Here is a 19895-nt window from a genome sequence, read left to right as displayed (position 1 = left end):
AGGAAATATACAAATACATGTTGTTCATATAACAGAGTAATTCAATAAAATGTAATCTTTATTTCATTTTGCAGATAGACATCCTTAAGTCTCCTTAGCATCGTGAAGAGTAAAAGACTACAATGAAAGTATTTCTAATCCTAAAAACTAACGTACGATAAATTTTCAATTTATTCGCAGTGCAAGTAACATCCCAATGAGAGAATAATGACCTGTCAATCTCCGTATCTCCTTTCAATGACGTCACCATCATCCATAACTTTTTCCATGCTGAGCAAGCTCTCCACTAAAGGATCCTAAAAATAATCCAAACACTTTATAAGCGAGGAACACGTTAACTCTCTTTGAAACTCGAATAGTCGTCGATTTTCATGCACGCGTACGTGTCGTCAGCCACTGTAGAAAGAGAAAGAGATACATTTTGCGTGACTGGTACGTGCCCCGACGTTCTCCAGCACAACGTGTGCTCGAAGAAGGCCCGAACTATCGTATTCCATCTCTACTTTCATAGTATGGCGCTTGAACCTTACTCATTTATTTGCAAAATTGTTTGCAGATCCTAAAGAAGATATAAAAGAGAAGAGAAGTAGACGGAACAGCAAAGTCTATGCAGTGTTTAAGATTCGAAAGAGTCGTTAAAATGAAGTTGAAACAATCTTGAAAACGGAAGTAGGTCGAAGGAGACTAAAAGATTGGAACTACTGTAACCTCTTTTCATTAGAAAGTTTATATTTATCTGCGTGTCTTGTTGCATTTTTGTTATTTTTATAGTCGAAAGTAGATTGAGGAACCGCGTGTCTGGATAACAAGAGATGGCCACGAGGACGGATTAATCGCGTGTAAATTTACGCGACACCCGGGGAACCCGGTACAACAAGCTGAAAAACGATGCAGTAGTAGGTGGAGACAGAGAAAGACGAGGGAACGGGGCGGGAAGGTAGCCGCGCGCGTCGTCTCGAAAATAGAAACGGCTTCGTTGACACTCTGCTACAAATTGTCCGCGTCGTTATGCTCTTTGTAAGAGCCAGGCGCTCCTTCCTCCCTGGATGCTCGCCGCCCGAATATTTTGCGATTTTTGCGTTCCGACCTCTACCCTTTGACTAATCGGTCATTGGATATTAGAACCGTGTATAGATAACTTCTTTAAAAAATTATATAGATTCACAGATTAACACCGCAACTATTATTATTATGGCAATACATTTTCATAGGAAATTGGGATAGATCAAGGAGTTGTTAATTGGAAGTTAACTTTTATGTTAAATAAAATTAGCGATAATGTAAAGATAATTGTATGTGAAGACCACACGAGAAACGTATGATAAGCCCGTTTTTATTCATTTTCTGATTATGTCATTTGGCGGTGAAGAAGTATTTTAACGTGAAATAGTTGAAAAAGAAGAATAATATGATAGATTCGAAAATATGTCTTTTGGAAATACATGGTAAATCCACAATATATCAGCTTGGGGTTTTTTATATTATCCTAACTTGATTATTGTTAGTCTGCATAACTGATAAATGTAAAATTAGTTCACAACATATTGAATTTAAAAATTGCCCTTCTATAAAAATCCGAAAACGTGACTTATCATGTTTTGCACCTGTAGCCTTCATATTTATTTGCTTTAAGTTGCAAATAATATCAGTTGGACTAGGCCAAGTGGTCGGGTATCTAGAATATAATTAACTGATTTTAGGTGACGCCTCGAGGAGTAAATGGACCGCGTAACTCCGGCCCTCTTCTCCAACCAGTGTCGCTGAGAATTTATTGCCGTCCGTTCCGCGCGAGGATTACCAGAACTCGGTCGAACGATATCTGACACACTCTCCCTCGTTTCGTCCAGTTAAATCCACTCTAACGACCGCGTAAACGAGCCGGGTAATTCTTAAGGCGGAGCCAAATATAGATGGACAAAAATCATTCCAATAAAATTCGACGTTCTCCTTCTTTGCTTATTCCTTCATAGAATAAAGGCTTGAACTTAAAAGAAGAAAAAGGGTGCGATCAAAATCCAATGTCTTCCGGGATTCCTGCTCATTCTCCTTCCCATACAAATATAAATTCCTGATTCTGGTGAGTTAATCAATTAAAAACAAATTTGAAATTAAATAGATCCATCAATATATATATATATCTATTCACACATTGACTTCCTGTTCCTTTAGTGTTCCATTATTCCTGATCTCCATCAACATTGTAATTCGGGTGAGTTAATAAATTAAAAAATTAAATAAATTAATTCATCTGTTAACTTGCTGTTCCTCCAGTGTTTTATTGTTCTTGAATTCAAACAACATCGTGTCTACTATTTGTATTTGGGAAATTTTGGAATATTTATTATTACTATAAAACGATGGAACTAATAATGATGTGCTAGTCAATGACACGCAGGATCGAACAATTTAGCTGGCAGCAAGAGGCGACAAGCGTTCCCTTAGTCGCACGTGCGTGGAAGAGGCCGTGAAGCTGCTAATAGTCGCCTAAATGGTCGACACGCTTGCTCTGGCTGTCGCTATATGTCACCTCCGCCCTCTATTTACACGCCACGGACGATGCACGTGCGTGTGAATCTCGACGCGACGGAAACGAAGGAATTCCCGGCTGTCTTCGGCTGCCTGCCGCGTTACCCCCCATTCGAACGCCTTAAAAAATGCAACCGGATGAACTTTCCACATAAAATTTAATCCACTCGGCTTTAACTAATTTTCTAAGCTAGTCTAAGCCGTGACTAATAATTCTTCTATTGCACAACCGAATCTATAACTTCTTTTGATAACATGTGATATCTTTTGATGAGTAGAATTAAAAAATTAAGGCACAATTTATTTGGACGCCATATTAATTTTCGACTGCAACTTCTCTCGGATTCAGACTTTTGCACGGCACAAATTTGCTTGTATTTATTCGATACGAAACGACAGGTTTCTTAATGATATTAATTAAACTTAATCAAAACAGATCACTAATTCATTCTGTTAATCAAGCTTCTGACAATGCACACAAGTCTTAAAACATGTATGTCTAAGTAAAAAATACAATATGCGTTAACTTTATATACGCGTAGCTTTTAAATTAGAAAAATTAAAAGTTAACAAATTCCATATGTTATAAAAACTGCTAGTAGTTCGGTGTGTCTCGAAACGAAGTTCAATCCGAGTCGTTTATGAGTGTATTTCAACGTCAGCCAACAATTACAAGCCATGTCGGTCGTAAAATCAAGAAAATTATTGTCTCTCTAATTGTCAGTTTACTAGAACTGATTCAATGGGAAATAATAACTATACGGTGGTTGCGTCCCGTTGTAAAGTACCGCGGCCACATCTCTGTAATCCGAGCCTACAGAGAAACACCACGAATGATTTACCTGACTCTCGGTGGATTCGTTCCGCGGAGAGGGGAACCACCGATGATTAACGTCAGTGTTTGCTTATAGAGACTGTTTGCGTGAACCGAACAGTAGCCGACGTTTATGTTTCGAATTTCTTGTAAGATTTAGCTATTGTATACTTTTTTTTCTATCATGGACAGATGGATGGCTTATTTTATTTTCTTGGAGACACCATTTTTCTTGTAATAACTGCAGACTGCTATTTAGAGGTAGAAAGAATAGGTTTCCTCCTATAGTAGATAAAGCCTCCCTTCCTTTTAGTCTCACCTGCCCCAGCCAACCAATGGGAATTTAGGTATCCCTATCTGTCTCCATGGTGGTTCTTTTGCAAAGAAGAGACAGATATTCTACCTGTCCCGTCCAACCAATAGGAGAGTCCGTATGATAGCTCGACCCTCCCCATAGTTTATATTAGTGAAATATATCTTCTAGAAAATAGCAATAAGAAAAATGTCAGGTAAAAATTGTATGTTTTAAAAGGACATTCAGAAATTCATGGAAGATTTAACACTTCAATTTAATTATTATAATTATCTTCTTCGGTATAGACAAAATTATATCATTAATATCACAAATATTATTGCAGTGCTTAACCAATTTATGATTTGGAGCATTTTATCCTAAACAGCAAAAGAATTACAAACTAATTAGATGAAAGCCAACAATATGAAATTGTAAAGAAAGAATGGAATTTGTAAGGACCCCAATAAGCAACACGAAGCTACAATGATGCAAGTGGGACGACTTCTGTCCATTCCATTCATGCCAAGCGTGCTCTTTTCCATCGAGCAAGCAAGATTTATTTTGAGGCGGGCGTGGAGAAGGGACGTGGCCGTACGATCGATTTCCAGACGAAAAATAAAGTGCACGTGCTATTCCTGCGCTGATGCACGTACGGTGTTGACTGGCTGTGCACGGCCAGCCTCTCTTTTACGGAGAATATTAAAGCTCGGCTACGCGCACCGTGTTTGTAAAACATCCTCGTCCACGCAAACATCACCATTGCTGGCCATTGGCTATTTTTCCCTCTTCCGCTCTTTTTCTCATTTTGCTAGGGATATTCTGAGCCCAGGGGCTCGCACTGAATCACAGGAAGCGACTATACTTTTGTTCTGAATATCGAATCGAAATAGAATCAAAATAGACACGAATGATGAATCTGTTATGCTTTTCCATTTGCAGAATTATTACGAATTGGACAACACGGCGATTAGTTAGTTAAAGAATAAAGATATTGTAGGGAATCTTTTTGTAATTAACTATGAAAAATATCTTGAATGATATAGGATATTTTAAAGAGTAAGAGTTATAAAAGTAGAATTATATTTCATTTGGAATAGAATATTATAATGAAAGGTAAATGATGCTCATGTGACAGTACTAGACGATAAATAATAGAGATTTATTTTCGACTTTTCATCTAATTACAGGAGCTGCCACGTGTGTCCAGGGTTCTTGGAATAGGTCACAGTTAATTAATCAAACTACTTAGGCTTAGATATGTACACTGACGAATAGTCTTGCAGAGAAACTGCTTTTTTTTTTCTTCTTTTTTACTATTGCGTTATGCGGCTTACATGTTTAGATACACATTTATCTCTTGCTTCTACATGGACCTAGTTATTTATATATATAAAAGAAAACATCTTCGAGTGCCTTCCTGTATCGCGAATGCGCCTTAAGCTACGCGTTAATCGTTAATTCTAGATCTGTGCTCCTCGCAAATTCGTTTTTTCTTTTGTGGAAACCAATTCACGAGGCACGGATCGGTCCCTCATCTCGCTTAAATATCGAATACTGTGCAGCAGTCGAAAACACACGAGGGCAGGGGTGCAATGTTTATCGCTTTAAGTGGAACAAACCTTTCACGCTTGTCTGAGACAGAATTATCACTATAGACCAGCTTCAGCTTCTCTTCAGCTTCACCACGGGAGCCACAGAAATTTCCAGTAAAAGGTATCACTCCAACATTCCACTCTTCTTGCTTACCGCCTCATCCGGACGAAGCTCAGCCTAATTAACGTCGCTGAAACGACGCACAGGATGATCCTCCGGGACTCTGATAAGATTCTCGGCTTGTGACAATGGTGCAAACGGTGGATCGATTCACATGAAGCACTTGGACCGAGATTGAAACTCCATGGGCGCGAATCCGGTCGTAGAAACTCCTGTTGGAGTTGTAGATCCCATCATTCCTGAAGGAACACCCACACCACCCACGCTAGTGCTAGATACTGCCACGGTTCCCGGCTCCTCCTTTACGTTCACCACTAGAACAGAAGAAAGAAACAGACACTTGTCTCGTTCAGTCTCTTTGGATGAACAAGGAAATCACTGGAAAAAATGATTTCATTATACAATTTTATATAATCGTAATGGCTAAAGGAAATACTTGCAAACTATTGTATGTATTATACTATTTACATACTAATTAAGTTCAAGTAAATTTAAATTTTCTAACATTCGGTACAATTTGACACTATGAAAATAAAGCATAGAAACTGATAAACTAAATTGATAAAATAAATTCTTCATTGTAAAATATGCAAATACTTTTAATAGTCACTATATGTGCATCTTCAAATTTTCCATAAATGCATGCAAAATCCACAATAATCATGCTTGTTTAGTATCATTAATAAATTAAAATGCAAAAGCCAAAACTGATTGAAGATAATTACTTTCTGGCCAATAGCACCTGGCAGGTACGGTTTCCTGGGTCATGGCGGCGTCATGCCTTCTAGCGAAGCTGCTACCAAAGGAACCACTACCCATGGAACCTGGGGAACTCGTGGTTCCACCTGGAACATCCAAATAATTGCCTTGAAACGCTTTGCCTGGTCGTCGAGCATTTCACAAAATCAAGTACTAATAATCTGCTGGTTAGAGGAGAGACTCACTTAACGAGGTGCCTAATTGACTGTAGCCATTCATGGTTGGGATCTGCATGGACTGCATTGGCTGCAACTGTGGCTGAAGCTGCGAACAAATTTGGGACATTGATTAATTATACTTTTACTTTTTGAATAACAAAAGTATGAAACTTAGAATTTCAGAAAATTAATTAAGAACTTGTTACTTACTGATTGACAGTGACTGTAGGACAGCTGAGATTGCTGAAGACTCCAAGCACTAGGAATCACAAATAGAGATTGTTTTTGAAATTTAATACTGGGATGAAGAAGCTTCGAGATAATTAACAATAAATGGTGAAGAAACGGTGAAGAATGGTGAGATAATTAGCAATAAATGATAGGAGGAAGCCTTGGGATAATTAATAATAAATGGTGAAGAAGTTTTGAGATAATTAACAATGAATAATGAAAAAACTTTGTGATAATTAATGGTACCTTGTGTCGTATCTGGGATATGTAGACGGAGCATAAGATGGCGGAGAGTGACCAAACAAGTTCCTAGGACCTAAATGAACGTGTGTTGGAGAGAAAGGATCGCCAAATAGCGGTTTATGATACGGTGCATTCCTGTATGGTCGCTTCATGCGTCTACGTCTTCTGTAGTTACCATTTTCAAACATGTCCGCGTATTGGGGATCTAAAAGTAGATATTGTATCGAAAGTGTATCAGAATTGACCAGCCGCCGCTATTCCTGGACTAAAAATTCCACTAACCGAGAGTCCAGAAATTTCCTTTTCTCTCGCCACCTCCATCACGAGGTACCTTCACGAAGCATTCGTTCAAGGACAGATTATGCCTGATAGAGTTCTGCCAACCTTTCTTATTCTTCTGAAAATATGGAAACCTGGCAGTGATGTAAGCATAAATCTCACTCAAGGTCGCCCTCTTCTGAGCACTATGTTGAATCGCCATAGCAATTAGAGCGACGTAACTGTACGGAGGTTTCTTGCTAGCGGAATCGCTGTTGCTACCACTTGTATTTCCTGTTGCAGTCGCTGCGGAGGACCCATCTGCCGCTGTGGTAGGCGTCGAGGGTGTCGACGGTGTCGAAGGATTGCTGTTCGTGGTGCTGTGAAGAGCTCCGGTCGGGGATGATCCTTTTTCATCGAGGTGATGATGAGTGGAACCTGTGGAGTGCATAGACACCGCAGAATTCGGGCTGTGAAGACTATGGTGAGAGTGATGATGAGTCAGGGAGGCGTGGTGCGATGTCAGCCCTCTCGCGAGGCTCACCGTGGAGTCCAGCTCCTTCGACACGCCGATACAGCCATTCTGCATCTCTGATACGAAGCTGCTCACTGAAAATATCACGAGTATCGTTTAAATATCGTGATATAGCGAATAACCTTGAGGATGGTTTGCATAACAAGATCATTAACTTCAGAAAAATTCTTGTAGGACAATCTGCGAATGACCAAGGAGTATCTACATGAAGAAAATAAAGCAACATTTTTGGTAATTTTCTGAAGAGAGCAGGAGTTAATAAGAGAAGGTGAAAAGAGAGGCTAGATGATTTTCATTCGAGACACGGTCTCCAAGAAATTGGACAATGGAACTGGCTCGATCGATCTACGTACAGGCACGACTTCCAAGAAATCTCAGTCGGGGTAAAACAATTGGACCTTTGAAAGGAATTCGCTGGGCGACACTCGAGCCTCGACGATAAAAGTTGTTTGAAGAAATGATCATCCAAGGTGCACTGCGTGCCCTTGAGTAAAAATTACGTCATTTTCTCTTTCACCGTAAACGTATTTATATCTACTTCATTGACAGGAATCATGGTTGCTACCAGATTACATTTGCCATTGTATAAATCATATCGGGCGAATCGCATGACTGAGTGCCAGAGGCTTCAGTGATGGAAGAAAATTGAGTGAAAAACACGGAGACATGAGTCAGGAAAGGAGTGCGTACGTGCATGGTGTCGAATATTCACCGGTGCCCCGCGGCACATGTAACTGAAACCGTAATTAGACACCGATAAGTTAAGCACGCCGCACTTGCGCAACAAAGAGGATAAAGCGGGTAACAGAGAAGCTCTGAACAAAAGGAAAAACAGCGGAGTATGAATTTTCGCAAATTCAATCGGATCGATTTCAAGAAGAGAAAGAACGACGAACTGAATATTCGAAATTAAGTTAAAAAATGGTTTGTTCAATTTACTCTGGTCCATTGTAGCCTGCAGTAAATGATCGATTACATTGTTATCGGAACCACTAGGAACGAGAACGTCTGTTCCCAGGCTATGCAAATCCAGGCAAATATGATATGCCACTAACGCAGACCTCCAGGGTGTATGATTTTCAGCGCGGAGAAGCTTCTTCGTTCGGGACACAATGATGTTTCCATAGCAGGAACGTGGTAATATATTTCCTATGGTACCATTGTGGCGGTCAGATATTTTAGCTATTTTGATAATTGGACATGTTTTAAAAGAAAAAATTGGAGAAAAATAATTAAACTCAGACCCAAAGATGTTTCTTTTCAGTCAATTCACATTATTGAATTCTAATGGATCGACATTGCAATTATAAAAATGAATTTCCAGAATTGCTATCTCTCCTCCCTAAGTTCTACATTTATGAAATAAAATTGAAATTATGCAGCTTTCACGCATTATTTCGCTATTTAATCCTTGATGGGTTAACTAAAGAAACTAAAGAAAAAAAGATAGAAAAAGGCATAATCAACGAGAAACTATTTGTATATGATCTGTTATCTTCTTGAAGACTTCAGATTGTACGTCATCTTTTACAGATCACGTGTCCCAAGTTCGACAAGTTGATATCGACCTATGGGGAGCCTAACATATCTACGTAGGCTCGTGGACTCTTATGTGTAGATCTAAGGTGCATAAACGAGCGACGAGATCGCGATAACGTCGAAACGTTTGCCAACACACCTGACTGCAACTGGAGATCCTCTGCTACGCGACACCTACGAGACCACATCTGCTCTCGTCACGGGATCCCTTGTTTCATAGTCGTCTACGACAGACAATCGTCCAGTATAAAACACTGGATATAGAAAAGGAACTGAAGCATAATTTCCTTAGCTTGTACTAAAGGTGACACTTATGGTATCATATAAGAAGAAATAATTGTAGAAATAATTGTCTTAACATGTGCCAAAGATGGTGTCGCTTATGGTGTCTTATAAGTAGATTACTGTAGGAAGCAGAACGTGTTTCGCAATAGAGCATGCAGAAAAATGCAGCTGTTGTGAAAACCCGTGACGTAATTAGGCTTGCGAAAATTGGTGGCCTTCGCCATGGTATGTTTGTAACGATGATTTAACGACGTCTGCAGATTTGTGAAACGAGTTCACGAGTTCTTGGAAAATCGGTGATTAACTAGGTTATAAATCTGTCTCATTAGGTCTCCTATATGTAACGTTGATCATGGTTCAGTTACCACTGTTCGGCAAGATCAATGCTATACATCTTATCAAATGTTCACCTGGACAAATTGTAAAGAGCGGTATGATGAAAAAACTGCGGCTTCATCTGTGAAGAAGAGAATGAAGAGAATGGGAAAGAGAAGAAAAAGGTGATACGGATCGATTAGACTGAAACAAAGGCGATCCTCGAAGCGAAGGTCGTTGTCTTCGTCGTCGTTGTCGCACTGAAAATCGTGGCATTCGCATTCCTGAAATGCTACGGGTTCCGCGAGGAATCGGCGCCGATAAGCGAAATACAATACGCCGTGACATCACGCTGCGAATCGCACGCCTTTGTCCTCGTCAACGCCGTGCGTGCCTCTTTCTCCTTACTCTTTGATCAGGTCAATCTACGCTCTAATTCTAAAAAAGCCTCTGTTAACCTTTAAATTTATTAAAAACTTATTCCTTTAGTATACATAAGATATAAAAGTATATGAAGAGATTCCTCAAATATGTATATCGAAGATTATTATATATATTGTAATTGGATGAAATACATACTTATACACGTATGTATCCTCTTTCTTTTTGAATAATATCATTCACTAATTGATTAGCTAATTGTAATATGCTGGTAATATGATCATTAAAGGTGAAAGTCATACTTCTCTAATATCAAATATCATGGCGATTATAGCGAGCTAGGGCAAGCATTAGAGGGCGTCAGGGCACGTGTTCAATGACCCAGCTAATAGGGGGATTCCATTGGAGTAGCCACTCCCACCATGGATGAGCAGTAATGAGCACGTGCCTGTCCATGGTGATACCATCAACTTCGAAACATATTTTATAATCTTATAATGTAACGATACTTCAGATTCAAGTATCAAATTCCAAATAAACCAAGTAAGTGATAAACTTTACCATTTAATGGAAAGCGTACAATGACTTAATCTGAACATGTTCTTTTCAGAATTCTTTAAGACGTTCAAGGTATCAACCTGAATTTATTAAGAATTGGAGTTATATTATTCTAAGCCTAAAATAATGCGGATTCCTTGCACGAGAAGGAGTTACGAGGATAACAGAACTGGAATCAAGGGGCATGGGGTCATCTGCGCGACGATAGCTCAGCTTGTGGTATCATCGCATGAGCCAATCGTCAACCTAGGCGTCGCATCTTCGTCGGTATCCTCCTTCTCCTTGACGTCCACAACACCGGAAGTAAATATGGGATCAAATTTCTCCTGGTTATTATGTATTAGGTAAAGACCATTCTGATCTCTTCGTTTAAGTCATGCTTTCTTTTGCAGATTTTTTAACCTTACGGTACTCTTCTATTTCTTCTGCACGGTTTTGTCTCTTCAAATATCTTCTCTTTTGGAATAATTTATTCGTAAAAAGTGTGGAATACGCAAAAATGAATATTAAAGGATAAAATGGATAGAAATAATATCTATTGAAGTACAACGTCCATTTTTGGTCATATAGAATTGAAGAGAACAACAGGATTCACTTTGATTCGTGGAGGTGGATTTTCCTCTCATTGAGGATGCAAGGAATTTCTCTGCTCGTCTCTCTCCCCTCTAATAGCAACCTGTCGCGTTATCATGTTTATTATACCGAATATATGTGATTTGGAGAAAGGAAGAAGCTACTCTGGACCAGATCCAGTGGAAAACAAATGACAATTACCTAACGGAAACTGAGCGATAATAGTCAGGGGGCCCGACTGTGTTCTTGCCACTTGGTTCGTCGTCAAGTATTTATCTCGAATCTTCTTTTTCGTGGCGCTTTTGCAATCGACTATCCGTCATTCTAATCGTTTTATCGTTCTAAAGAGTCAAGAATCCATCTGGTTTAGACGCTGATAAGGAAATCAAGTACTAATTATACAGTACTAATTCTACCTTTCTTATCTGCTCTGGGCCTCTATGGAAACTGTAAAGCAATGACCTAATTTGAGATTATGTTGTACAATTTGATCGGTCAAGTTTATGTAAGGTCCCGACGAAAATTATGCATCTACGTAATCATTGTGAACGTTAGCGGTTTCCTTATCAACCAAAGATTAATACAGAGAGCCGTACCCTTGTTTACTACAGATCTATTTTAACTCGAGTACGTGCGAAGATATTACGTCCACGACCTGGTTTCCGAATAAATAAACAGGGTCGCGTTATCGGTGATGAAAACGAGGCCCAATCTGCTAGTTTTTGGCTAAAAACCGTCGAGGATCTTGAACTAACACTACAGAGGTAGTAAGATAAATAGCTATATTTAGAAAAGCAAGTATTACAGTATAATTATGATAGCGAATATGTTAAAGTGTTTCTGTCTTATTTTCTTGTGATTGGAGGGCACTAAAGAAGCTAAACTACAAGTCCGGCTAATCGGGGCACCGTTCAAGCGCTGCATAATTAAACGTGTCAGCTTTCCATGGAGTCTTATCGGGGAGTCTTTATTGGTCCGATAAATTTGCACGCATAATCGTAAATATGGCAATGCACTAGATGAATGTGGAACACCAATCGAGACATTCATATACTAATATTCATAATTTATGCCTGCTACTCACAACTCTTCCGAATAGAAAGAATTTTCTAACTTTTTGAGGGGCCCATAATTATGTTGGAACCTACAGTTGGAAAATATTAATAAAATATCAAGAACCGTACCAAAGATCTGCAAAGCAAGGATAACGAGATATTGATTCAAACATTAACAACTAAAATGACGGAATAGAGTTACATGAGCCCATAAAGGATCAAGTAGTAAGAAATTACTTTTTAAACAAATGTTTCTAATTATGCACGTTGAAATACTATTTAAAATATTTTTCATAAGAAACCGAAGGGGCAAAGAGTCGCACAATCGGTGATGGGACTCAGGAAAACGCCGTCGTCGTCCTATATATCAAGTGAACCGTTGGAGTGGGCAACACTCCCGGATTAGCGACCATAATTCTCGACAAAAGCATTCAGAACGATTCTGCTCGATTTCGAAAACACAAGAAGAGCCATCAGAGAGTCGTTGTCTCGTGTTGCTCCTGCAAAATTCTCGACCGCCAACCACGAGAAGGATCCTCCACGTCGTCATTGAGACTGACTAATCGCTTTATCTATCCGAACACGAACAGAGAAAGAGCTCATGATTTTTGCGACGCGTTTCGCGATCAGACGGCATGCACACGCGCATAACTGGCCGGAGATATTGATACCAAGCTTCTTAGATTTCAACGAGGCTCCGTCTATCTTCAGCGATTAGCGAATAAGAAAAATCTGGTAATGCGAAACCCCGAGTGCAGTCGTTTTCTTTTATCGATATTTTATCTGCTTCTTTAACCCCCTTCCGACAAAGCCGTCTTCCGCTAGTAACGAAAATCGCCGCCGATTTCCCTGAAACTATATTTTTCGAATGGTTCGTATACCTAGATTATGTAAACGATATAATGACTCTGCTTTGGTTTTTGATCGAATTTATTACGCGTTCGTAAACAACCAGTCCATTCGCTGCACGCGTCTCTTTCTACCTTGCAGAATGATTAATGGACGCGTTAACGACCAACATATAGCTGAACTCGTCCATCAGCGACATATTACAACAAAATACGCGTATACACCATCTATAAAAAACAATGCAGCTTGCTGATTGTAGCTTATAAATCATCTGTGCCTCTGGAGACGCGCGTCGTACACGCAAGGATATTTCTATCAGTGATAATCTCTAATCCGAAGCCGTGGAGGATAAGCCACTGACAGTGTTCGAAGAGAGCGTAATCGAGCCAGAGAATGTAACTAAACGACGCGTGGAGAGATCAGGACGCAGCCTCCGTCGGTATATCATCCTCCGCTGTCTCTCCGTCCATTTTCGACTTTCTTTCCTCGTTTCACGTATTCGTTGTTCCGTCGTAACGTCTCTGTCTTCTTTCAGATTACCCTCGGCCCAGTCTTTTCGTTCCTCTCTTCCCCGTGCACCGCGCCTTTCATCGTATAGAGTCACGCGACACTCGAGCACCGTTTTGTATTATTAGAACGCGGTTTTCGGATTCCATGAACACGGAGGAATCATTGGTGCCGGGATCCTGATGACGTCAAGCAAGTCTTTCAAAAATTGTCAACGCGTTTTTAGAAGCTTGGTTGTACAGCAACGATTTTTCGTTGGTCAGGATTAAGTAAACGCTTACCTTGGTGCAGAGGCGGAAGAGGTGACGGTGGGGACACCTGAAACGGCTCCTGCTTGATCTTCAATGAGTGGGACGACTCCTGCATCCCTCCCAACCCTGCGACTCCCAAATTTCCATTACCTTGCTGCAGTTCCTGGAATCACGAAGAAGTTCGTTACCATGAATGTATTTTTAATGCGGGAAAGTTAATCTTATAGCAAGAAAAGTTTTTGCTAAAAACAAATTACTACAAATGTAACATATGCATATGTAATCTAGCCTCTGGCTATATGAATATTCATCGGTATTTACGACGCAATTTAAATAAATAATGATAAAATAGGTAATCGAAATAACCGTTATGGCTCTTTAACGTAACAATAACACGATGAACAAAAGGGAAGAAGGAGGTGATAAAAGGTGAACGAACCGGAGGATCGTGAGAGGTGAACGACGCGGCGCATCCACGAGACCGGGCCAAAGAGGCTTCTGGCTCGTAGCTGGCAATGTTTGAAGTGCCGTCGCCGGAAGCTTACAAACACCGACTCCGTGTTGTGACATCGTATTATGCCAAGCGAAACTTACGATCTCGCTAGATCGTTAATTTGCGATCCGGTTTTACGACGTCTAGTTTGCACTGAGCCACCAGTGTACTTGGCGAAAATTCGTTAAACAACCGATACCTTGAGGTAGTACATTCTTTTCAATATTTATCATACCATATTACTTTTTTTCAAAGTAAATCCTTTTAAATAAACTATTTGTATTAATCAATTGTATATACAATTCAGAGAACGACATAAAGAAACCAATCGGAAATTTTCATGAAAGAAGAGGCTTCTTCCTAACTCGTATACCTGACCAAATAAAAGGGCGTGTCGTTGACCTAGGGATTAAAACCGATTGGGTATACAATCTGCTCGACACTGAGCTCATAATTATTTCTATAGTGGCGCTAGAGCTGTCAAGTGCGGCTTGCAAACGCAGCAAGATATACAGGCACTGTGTCGGACATACTGCAGAAGTGCATCAACGGTTGACACTGAGAAACGTCCTCGAGAAATCCGTCGGGTCGGCTAGCTGGGACACGTGGTCACCTCGTTAATTCGCTAGACAGCCATTAAATTAAGCTCCTCGGCCTCTGTCGCCACCGATGAATGCTTTGAACGAGTGAAAAAAGGGAATCAGCATAGCCATGCGATGGATTCTTCAAAGGGTAGAGACTTTAAGATGCTTAGATAGATTAATACCGGTATATTTGCTGGTAGAAATATATGGAAAGCTTGTTGAGGCTCTACCGAATGAAAAGAAGTGATATATCCTGCATTGAAGGTGTTACTCGTCCACTGTATTACAAGATTTATGATCTCCTTATGTCCTTGAAAGTTTAGGAAGTGGTAATGATAATTTTCCAATTATGGAAAATGTAGATACTTGTACTTAAAGACTGAAGAGAATCCTTGTTACTTAGCAAACAAACAAACAAACAGGAGAGGATTTATTGTTTCTGATGATACAGCTTGTTTTCACTTCAACACTAATAAAGGTAGGGGGCCTATAAATCACTCCTGTAAACTAGCAGATGAATGACTTTAGGCTCTAAGGATAAATTCCGATGAACTTATTACTAGCTTTATGTCTAAATTATATTATTGAAACATTGAGATGTCAAACAATCAAACATGCACTTGATCATACCGAAAGAGTGATAATTTATGGATTTTAGAAGCAATAAAGTGCGATTTTTAACAAACAATAAAAGCTGTTAATGTAAGCAAATACTAGTTTTCCATTTATAATTATTCAAAGTACTACACTGCGTGATGAAAAATTGAAGAATGACTGAAAAATTTACTCTGCTCCTTTCAGCAAGTGCACGAACATCCAGCAATAGAAACCAGGCTGTGAAAGAAGAGAAGAGATCAGCATAGGTCGACGACGTGAGAGGCAACTTCTCTTATCATTGACTTGATAAAAGTTCCTCTGCTTTTCCTCCAACTTATCAGCTGTTCGTTTATTTTCAATAACTAGTTCGCATGTCTGCCCCAAAATAATCGTCGCATCACCCTCTAATAATCGTATTCTGATTTCGATATTGGTTTAATTTAAGTCAGCACGGAGTATGCTCGTACAACTGGCCTGGTTTAGCCTGTCAGCCATAGTAAGAGGAGCTTCTATCGATTTCTCCAGTTCGCTTTGTAAATCTAAACCACGTCCAACCGATCCGCGGACTCAATCAGGTATAAGTTCATTCATGGAAGAGAGGATTATTCAATAAACTCCATGGATTATGTTCGACTGGACGATTGTAATTGTTGGAAAAGCATTTTTCTAACTTGAATGAAGGAGACAGAAGAGCGTCAATTACTTGGAAATGGGAACGGGAATGGTTGAGAATGCTCGGCGAAGACGCAGATCGGATAGTTGCGAAATTTTCGAGATCACGACCTCCACTTTTCTCTTTTTTCTTTTCTCATGTGCGACGATAAGCGACGCTGGCTCGTCTGTCGACTATCGTTCCAGCTGAACGTTCGTGAACGTTCATTTGAAAAACCGCGAAAATTCAGAAAAATTCATCGTTTTGCAATTATGGATTCTACACTATCACCATGAACCTCTTTGCCTAATAATATGACTGTAGGAATTGGATGAATGATCTTTTATGATTGTTCATCAGTTCAGATATAGATAAATTGTAAATTAACAAGTTGAAAATTACCCCAGCGACGGGAATGACGTGCGAGACCATCCTTGACTTATCCAGGTCGTAATTCATAAAAATGCTGGCCGCTGCAGCTGCATTTACACTATGCTGCACGGCTAGGTCCTCCCAATAGGCGGGCAAGCCCTCCACTGTTTAACACTGATTCTTTCAAAACGTTCTAATTGATTTGACTGAAATTTCCTTAAGATTCTTCAAATGCACTGACACTTAAGACCGTTCAACACTGATCACAAGCTATGTACACCTTCGATACTTGATGTTACATCTTTAAGAGGAAGATACGTGGTACACCAGAGTATCACTGGGGTGGTGGAAATAATTCTTGAAATTTGCTGATACGATCTGTAACAGAAAATGAAGATACAAGTTCATTTTATAAGCTAAACGCTCAAAGAATTAGAAATTGTATTTTAAAAATGAAGATTTTTATGTATTTATAACATAGTCTAACAATTACAAGCAAGAAAGAAAAGAATCTTTCATTTCTCAATAATTTAGTAACATAGAAGCTAGTTCACAAAGCAGTTCTTACCAAGATCATCGGTATACTGTGAATTTTTATGCATGTGCAAAAATGCACATAGAATGCATATAGTATGCAAAAGCATAGAAATGAGAAGTAAAGAAGAATTGTGAAACAAGACTTATTGTCAGTCTAGAAATATAAATTTTCATAAATATCCCTAGTCTAATAGTCCAATCAATGTCAATTTACTAAGTAATGTAGAAACAAGTTCTTTCACAGTTCAGAAGACATTATCAAACAATTTCTATGTATTTTAGAGACCTAACATCTTCTCCACCGACGCCTACCAACGAAATAACCGGAACCCTTGTTCGTGACAAATGTAGCGAGACTATCCGATGCTCCTGAACGATTCCCAACGTAGAGATTCGTGTTTGAAGCTCAAAGCCGCCGATGCGATGGGACAAGGAGTTTGACACGGCTCTGGAAGGGAATGTTGACGAGTGAGCAACAGCTGAGCACTTAGCCGAGCACGAGGAAAGGGAGTATATCCCGGGGGAGTCGTTGAGACTTCCGGCGGCCGCCGACAGAGAATCCTGGATACATCCTCCGGCAGACATCTCGTAAATTTTGACAATAAGAGGGTATACGCGGCCCGTCGAACTCATTTATTTTAAGAGTGAATGTACATTAGGAGCTACTCATATCGCTTTATCGCTGAATGAGCTCATTAGCCGTGTATCAGCATCAAACCGCGTGTAATTTCGCTGATTATTCATTTTAATGCTAATCGAGGCCGTTTTTTTCATTAACAATTAAGCACTTCTACTGGGAAATGACTAACAAATTTATTGAACGTCCCATGACGTATTCAGATATGTTTACGAACATCATGGATAAATATTTTGATTTGTAGGAGAGCATCTAAGTATTATAAAATGTAAAGCTATGTACAGACATTGCGTGGCAGAAGCACGAGACTGCTTCGCGAAGCGTGCATTTCACTGTTTGTACATAACTGAAACTGCTAAGCACCTTTGATCTCGCTAAAAAACTGACAGACATCTTGAAACTTTTTACTGAATTGATATAGCTATTAATTGATTTTGTTAAAAAGAAATAATTATGTAACGGTGGAATGTACAAGCCTCTATACTAAGTCTCAATAGGGAGAAAATTAATTGTTATACCTACACCAAGTTTAATGAACCAATGATTGTGAAATCTCTGATTAAAAATTGAGCATCTATTAATTAATTTTGTTTAAAAAGAAATGTCCATGTATGTAGTGATGGAATATGTAAATCCCAATAGGAACAAAAAAAAATTGATATGTAGAAAGTTTAATGAAATCAGAGAATTAATTTAGCATCGAATGATTTTGCTGTTGAAATCCCTTAAGATTGGTGTATGTTAATTGATCCCTGATTTATGGAGGTGCAGACGACTGTTTTAACGTAATTAGAAGATCCTCTTATCTCCTTTGGCAGAAGGAAGATCCATTTATCTGGTTGTTTACTAAACACCGCGTTAAGTTCATAGAAATTTTGCTGATCGCGGAATCAAGTTTACAAACTCGTTCCTGGCCACGGTCTTCTAGATATTTCAATAATAATAATATGTCACGAAATCTACCTTTTTATTTTCACTCGCGTATTGTGATAGTAAACCATCTCATTCATGAGATTCATGATCATAAACGTTTAGTATGAATTGAATTGTTAGATCAATGATGACCCAGAGCTTCTAGAGGTGAACTTTGCACATGACGTAAAAGACCACGTCGTTAACGTCCGACGGCGCCGTCAGGTTTAGAGGAATCTAATTCTGCATGATTTTTCCACAAAATTATGAGAACAAATTTTCTCCGTTATCAGAAGATTCCAATTTGATTAAAATTTTCCTAAAAATTAAAAGGAATCAAGATACAAAATATAGTTTACTTAAGGGAGAAGGACAGATTTATAATTTTGTAATCTTTATTTGGGAATCCAGTACTGATACATGTTTTACTTATTTCAGTTAATTCTTCACGTTCAATCTCCAAAGAAATTTCTTAAATTGCATAAGGAAACACTCGTGCACATTCATCTACTTCATCTATCTCATTCAAACGATACAGAACACCAATTTAAAAAAAAATAAAAGTAACATAAACTAAGTCTGGATGACTCAGGAACCACCATAAAAAACTACAATTTTACTCAATTACACTTTATGTAACTCAAGTCACAAAAAAGAACTTAGAAGACTAACTCAGACTAAAGAACAGGGAACGCATTACCAAACAAATACAGTGAACCACCGCATGAATTTACCAGAAATTAATACAACTAAAAATCATTACTTTCAAGATGGTTAAATAAATCACTAAAAGCATTTACATATAACTATAAGCCAATGAACTCACAGGAACCAGGGAGCCAGAGAAACCTGATGGTCCTTCAAGTGGAATAGAAGATTTTTGAGTTGCAGTAGCTGGTTCACCAGGAAGCTTTTCACCAAGAAGGTGCTTGTTTGAAGCACTGCTATAGCAATTTTTATCACTGTATCGCGATTCGCGTGGAAACCGTCGAGTAACAGCGGGAGCACGATAGAACGTGCGCCAGAAAGGAGAGCCAGCCGAGATTGAAACTAATTGAGAACGTTCTGAGCGAGCCAGCGAGCGTTCCGAAGCGGGTGGAGGCGCACAGAGGCGGAGTTTCGCGGCCACAGCGCCGTTCAACTTATCAGAGACCTCCCACGTCTGGTTCTCCGCCTCCAACGGTTGGAACAGCCAAAAATTCTCGTATGCTACTTTCATACTCTCTAACTCTTGCTATTTCTTTCCAATGCGATATCGAGTGCCCA

General features: G+C 39.3%; 1 protein-coding gene across 4 annotated transcripts; it reads right to left on the bottom strand.

Annotated features, from left to right (window-relative positions):
- Positions 1 to 4773: 4773 nt before the first annotated feature.
- On the bottom strand, positions 4774 to 19596 carry LOC139994948 (uncharacterized). 4 transcript variants are annotated; one of them, XM_072018038.1, is made up of 9 exons: positions 19456 to 19596; positions 16574 to 16921; positions 13876 to 14008; positions 7022 to 7606; positions 6743 to 6944; positions 6476 to 6524; positions 6293 to 6371; positions 6074 to 6223; positions 4774 to 5662 (listed from the first exon to the last, which is right to left on the bottom strand). In XM_072018038.1, the coding sequence occupies exons 2-9, from the start codon at positions 16628 to 16630 to the stop codon at positions 5499 to 5501; spliced, it is 1419 nt and encodes a 472-aa protein (XP_071874139.1). In that variant the 5' UTR covers positions 16631 to 16921; positions 19456 to 19596; the 3' UTR covers positions 4774 to 5498. The 4 variants fall into 4 exon arrangements, with proteins under 4 accessions (XP_071874139.1, XP_071874140.1, XP_071874141.1 ...); XM_072018039.1 differs by having other exon boundaries at positions 6074 to 6214; XM_072018040.1 differs by having other exon boundaries at positions 6074 to 6193.
- Between the last annotated feature and the right edge of the window lie 299 nt (positions 19597 to 19895).

This window comes from Bombus fervidus, chromosome 15, assembly GCF_041682495.2.
Source record: "Bombus fervidus isolate BK054 chromosome 15, iyBomFerv1, whole genome shotgun sequence".
Taxonomy (NCBI): Eukaryota; Metazoa; Arthropoda; class Insecta; order Hymenoptera; family Apidae; genus Bombus; species Bombus fervidus.
The sequence above is the reverse complement of the archived record's forward strand: the minus strand, read 5'-3'. Positions and strand labels throughout refer to the sequence as shown.

Coding starts and splice junctions, on each gene's coding strand:
- LOC139994948 (XM_072018038.1), bottom strand. CDS start 16,630: ATGAATTACGACCTGGATAAGTCAAGGATGGTCTCGCACGTCATTCCC. Junction 14,009..16,573: donor ACGTCATTCCCGTCGCTGGG/GTAATTTTCAAC, acceptor TCGTGATTCCAG/GAACTGCAGCAAGGTAATGG. Junction 6,224..6,292: donor TCAATTAGGCACCTCGTTAA/GTGAGTCTCTCC, acceptor GACCAGGCAAAG/CGTTTCAAGGCAATTATTTG.